The 5,747-nt window shown below is 41.6% G+C and overlaps 1 protein-coding gene across 1 annotated transcript in view; it reads right to left on the bottom strand.

Annotated features, from left to right (window-relative positions):
• The window catches only part of LOC102215143 (receptor-type tyrosine-protein phosphatase gamma-like), a 146,095-nt gene that overhangs the window by 131,182 nt on the left and 9,166 nt on the right, over positions 1 to 5,747 (bottom strand). The window contains exon 4 of the mRNA XM_013915622.1: positions 4,004 to 4,152. Coding sequence (XP_013771076.1) covers positions 4,004 to 4,152 — 149 coding nt within the window. The remainder of the gene's footprint in view (positions 1 to 4,003; positions 4,153 to 5,747) is intronic.

The raw sequence follows: 5,747 nt of genomic DNA, 5'->3' as shown, positions 1-5,747 counted from the left end.
AGGATGCAGACTTCTTCCTGTACCACTGCTTGAAGAAGGTGTCTTCCAGAAACTGGCAGTAGGACTGGGAGTTGAGCTTGACTCCATCCTCAACCTGAAAAGGCCCCACAAGCTCATCTTTGATGATACCAGCCCAAACCAGTACTCCACCTCCACCTTGCTGGCGCCTGAGTCGGACTGGAGCTCTTTACCAATCCAGCCACGGGGGGATGATGTGGACAAAATACTCATTTGCCTAATAATTCTGCACTCCCTGTAGATTCTGAGCTGCAGGTTTCGTCTCTCTCCAACCAAAATTCACTGAACCAGCAGCAAAAGAAGATCAAAACTACCCTTCACATTTGATAAATGTCGTCCTTAATTCCCTCTGACTTTTGCTGTTTTGCTTTTATCACCATCAGTGTGATAAAATCACACTTCATGCACAGCTCTCTCTGTGTACTTCAAGAACAGTTTCCCATCTCAAATCTCTGTTTTCTGCATTATTCATTCGCTTATTACCCACCAGTCTACCATTTTTTACAGCGCTCTCAGCCGCTGTCCTTTTTTTTTTGTTTTGACTTTTTTACTGATTTTTTACTGATCTTGGACAAGAAAGCCTAATTTCTGCTGTTCAATACTGAAGAAATTTGTACTTTTTAAAATTGCAGAATAATTTTAAAGTTATCTGCTATAAAATCCCAGGCAAGGAAAATCACCTTCATGTTTTTCTGTGTTTTATCCTCAGTTACTTTGACACAAAGGCATCTGCTGTGATGCTTACACTTTTGATACAGTCTCGCGAGTGTCAGTTGTCTTTTTATAGATATAAAAATATGGAAATGTACTGATACATGATCAGAATTATAATATTTCTGGCTCAGGCAAAATCAAAATCAAAATCAAGAAGGTTGGCTACTGTTTGTCCGTGATTTGGACAGCGCAGCGTGTGTTCCTCACACAGGGGAAACAAATTCTGTCAGGGAGACCTACCTTGTACTTGTGCAGGTGAAGCCAAAGGGAAGACATGCTTCATCATATTTTCTAGTATTTGGATTGGAAGGAAGTTGGTTTGGGAACATATTTGGCAATGCTTTATCTCCTGCTTTGCGGTTGTGTGGGCGCCCCAATGTCCAAGCATTTTTTTGTTGTTATTGTTTTTCACATTCATACCGCACCCCCTCCCCCCTGCAATGGCTCTGCACCCCCCTGTGGCGGAAAGTGGAGTAGTCGAGACACCCGGCTGTTCCTGTATCACTGGAAATCGCGGGAAATCATGTAGTCATGCAGCTGTTACTCTGTGGAAGGTATATCACCTATGTGGATATCAAAATGTTTAAATGACTGAAACAGAAACTCTGGAAGGCTGTGATTGAGGAGTCACGATGCTGCTATCTAGTTACCCACATAGCAAGGAAGTCCGGCCCAGATCTGGTATCAAGCTGGCACTGCTGGCTGACTTCTGGCATGATAAGATGTATGTCATCCAGATATGGGCCAGGCGTGGCATAGATGGCACTGTCTATGTGATGGCATGCCATATCGGGCTCGATTGTGATTTGGTTTATGTGGCCCAGGCCCATAGAAAACAGGTCTAGCCCTGATCTGGCATCAAGCTGGCACTTCTGACTGACTGGTGTAATGGCAGAGTGTATGTCAACCAGATGTGCGCCATGTCTGGCAATGATGGCATTATTTATGTTCCTATTTTCCTATTTGAGAAGACCCATATGCCATGTTGCAATACTATACTGTTATGGTAGCTAACGTTTCAAATGCATGTTTGACAGGTTTGTGAGTTTACACTTTATCCAAAACCTGTAGCTCAGGAGGTAAAGCATGTCACCTCCTGATTGGAAGGTTAGTGGTTCGATCCCTGGCTCCTCCAGTCTGCATGTCAAGAGTCTGAATGTGTAAGAATGTAGTTAGGAAGCACTCGGTTTAAAGAAGATGTGTGATTGACTGAATGTGGAATGTTGTATACAGCACTTTGAGTACTCTGGGAGACCAGAAAAGTGCTATATAAGAGTCACTCACTATCTGAACAGAGTTTCGTCATGTTACTTTCGCACTATTTTGCATGTTCTGGCACATGTTGTTAGTACATGGCTTGATTATTGTACACATTAGGCTGACATCTGGGTCCAGAGCTGAAACTGTTCTGGGCCAGCGCAGGACCAGAAGTGTGTCTGCAACTGGCCTTGTGCTGACCCATGTGTGGACCACATCTGGCAAACCAGATCTGGGGCACCAAAGGGCCGTCATTCTTTGGGGTATGTGGACCATGTGTAAGCACACTGTGTGGGCTAGGTCCGGGCCATACCAATTTTGCTATGTGGGTAAGTGCTGCGTGGAGCTGTTGACTGTTTACATGTGGAAGCCACTCATTGTTTAAACTTTGTGTGGGCTGTATGCTGTACAATCACACAAAGATAAAATTAATATTCTTATAATATTTTAATAAAATATTATAAGAAAATGTGACACTGCGTAGTATATGCAGAATATAATAATGTGAAAAAAATTATCAAAAATTATCAAAAAGCAACTCACTATTGATATGAAATGGAAAATATGGGTGACCTTGCCAGTACTTTTATTTCAGTGGTTTAGATATGTTTCAGGTGTGTTGACCCAGGGTCATATCTAAAACATGCAGGACACCAGCCCTTTGTCCACCCCTGATATAAACAGACACAGTAGTACTTTTGTTAGTGTAAATTTCCTCATGATGTTAAATCTTGAGTATTGACAGTGAGAAAATACTATTAATGTTTGTTGCAGGTGCAGAACGCTGTGATGAGTGGAAAGACGAGGCTTGCATGTACAGACGAGCAGCGCAGGTGGAATGCAGGGACAGAAAAGAGGCTTGAATCCAAACGTCTAAGACAGATAAACTAAGATAAACTAAGACAGACGTCACAGGGCAGAGCAACAGTGCAATGTGAACTCCCAGTGTGCACCATATCACCTTGCACACCAAGACTTTATTGATAGTTCAATAAAGTCTAGTGTTAGCAAAGCACCAATGAAACCTCGCCATCACTGCAACAGTAAAGTTAGCAATTGAGCTCATCCTCGAACAGGTAAAGCCGCTAATTACAGCACAAAGTAAACAATTTTTTTGTTAGCAACGAGTGAACGCTGGCTCTCACTTTGAGTAACCGGACTGCGGAAGTACTGGTCTGTCATGGCAGCCTACGTATGTTCTTACAGAAACCTGTGGGTCAATAGCAAAATGCCAACCAAAAACAAACATTATATGATAACATTTGACATTTGCTTGCTTAGGAAGCGGGGATAATGACAGCGACAAGAGAGCGAGATTTGAGATGTGAGATTTGTGACATTAGCTTGTTTGGAGTGTGTAGTTGGTTTGTAGTGTAGTATTTTTTGCTTGTTTTTTGTATTATGTGTCAAAACAATAAGGTGGCTGTTGAATGACACAGATGCTGGCCAAATAGCCACGACAGGGACACTGAAATGTAAATGCTGTCTCTGCGTGGAAAACAGACAAAGTGATACAGCTCCTGTTGTCAAGTCTTTGGGTCTAAGGCCTGTCCTTCAGTCTCGTGGTGGAATGGCACAAATAATTTGTGTAGCACCTTATTATGACACCTGATAGTTCTAAAGGAAAAAGTTTTAAATAGTTGCACAAAAGACACCCCAGCCATTGCATGTATTTTTTAAGTTTGCACAATTCATATATATTTTTTTATAATTTATATTTGCATCTCAAGTTATAAAAATGATTCCTTAAATGTGTTTGTTTTCACAGTAAAAAAGTAATAATTTTTGCCTACTTGGATTTTATGTTTTTCATGCAATAGAAAGTAAATGTTGTCAATACAATATGTCGAAATTGAAAAAAAAAGTAAAGACATGTAAGGTTGTGCTGAAAAGAAGTCTACCAAACAAGGTAAGGTAAACACCTTTTAAAGGTGAAATATAAATGTAGTCAAAAATTATATTCAAACATTTTAAATTATATTGTATTTTTTTTTCCTTAGAAAATTGAGCTTACCTCCACAGGATAACGTTGGCCATTGATACTGTGTTCAGAGCCCTCCGATCCATTGCTTGTACCCCAATGAAACTCTACTTTTTCTGCCTTAAACCTCCCTGGTAGACCTGCTCCCCGAACAAAGTAATGATCTTTCAACATGATGGCGACTGGAAGAAATACAGAAGAGGAGAGAAAAAAAAACAGTGATTACCCACATAGCAGGCAGGTCTGGCCCGCATCTGGCGTCAAGCAGGCACTGCTGGCTGACTTCTGGCATGGTAAGTGGTATGTCATCCAGATATGGGCCAGGCCTGGCACTGATGGCACTATTTATTTTCCTATTTTCCTATTTTAGTTAGAAGACCCAAATGCCATGTTGCAATACTATACTGCTATGGTAGCCAACGTTTCAAATTCAAATTCAAATTCAAACCAGGTTTCACAGGTTTGGGAGTGTACACTTTATCCAAAACCTTGTAAGGGTTTACTCATGCTTCCCACTGGGTGGCTGTAGCTCAGGAGGTAGAGCAGGACACCTACTGGTTGGAAGATTAGTGGTTTGATCCCTGGCTCCTCCGGTCTGCATGTCAAGAATGTGAATGTGTATAAATGTAGTAAGAAAGCACTAAGTTTAGAGAAAGTGTGTGAATGTGGCATGTTGTATAGAGCACTTTGAGTAATCCAGGAGACTAGAAAAGTGCAATATAAGAATCAGTCCATTCACTGTCTGAACAGAGTTTCGTCATGTTACTTTTGCACTCCTATGTTCCGGCACATGTTGTTATTACATGGCTTGATTAAGGTACACATTAGGCTGACATCTGGGCTCAGAGTTGAAACTGTTCTGGGCCAGCACAGGACCACCAGTGTGTCTGCAAATGGCCTTGTGCTGGCCCATGTGTGGGCCACGTGTAAGCCAGATCCGGGCCATACCAATTTTGCTATGTGGGTAGATGAAAAAAGTGAGCTTTGATTTATTACTTATCAGATTTTTCAGCAGACATGGAAATAATTTCTCTTTAAAAACAGATACAGAAACAAAAATGTGACATCTATCAATGACATGAAGACAATTTCAAAGGTTCCTTGAAACACCATCAGAATGTGGGCACGTGCACAGCATGAAACAGCTTTACATGCATAAATTAAAGAAACATATTCTAAGACATGCTAAATATAGGTCTGTTTCTCCTTCAGATTTTCTCTGAGGAATACATCCTCACTAAAGATCATTTCCGTCAGTTTCCAGCAGCTTATAAAGCATATTCTCACATGTGGGGCTAATTTGCCAGGCAGAATTGTTTTTCAGTTGCTTACAGTGTCCCTTACAGGGTCCTTTGTCATTCTATTGCAATTTTCTGAGATATAGAGAGAATTGAAACACTATGCTCGCCTCTGTCAGTGCGCCCCAGGGCGGCTGTGGCTACACTGTAGCTTGCCATCACCAGTGTGTGAATGGGTGGATGATTGTGTATAGTTTAAAGCGCTTTGGGGTCCTTAGGACCAAGTAAAGCGCTATACAAATACAGACCACTTACCATTTATTTTCACATTCACAAGTGGTGTTAGGGTTAGTGCTGTGTGACAGGCAGGACGAGGCTAAACCCAAATGGGGCCAGCTCCTGATGGTTGCTGCCTTTTATTGGGAAAACAGTTCACACAATACACTAGTACCTCCCCTCGTAAACCCCCCCGGTTACAAAGACAAGGCACTGTATGTATATGTGTGTGTGTGTGTGTGTGTGTGTGTGTGTGTGTGTGT

The sequence above is a fragment of the Pundamilia nyererei genome, unplaced genomic scaffold, assembly GCF_000239375.1.
Source record: "Pundamilia nyererei isolate P.nyererei 1_Seehausen unplaced genomic scaffold, PunNye1.0 scaffold00333, whole genome shotgun sequence".
Taxonomy (NCBI): Eukaryota; Metazoa; Chordata; class Actinopteri; order Cichliformes; family Cichlidae; genus Pundamilia; species Pundamilia nyererei.
This window is presented reverse-complemented; position numbering and strand designations above follow the sequence as displayed.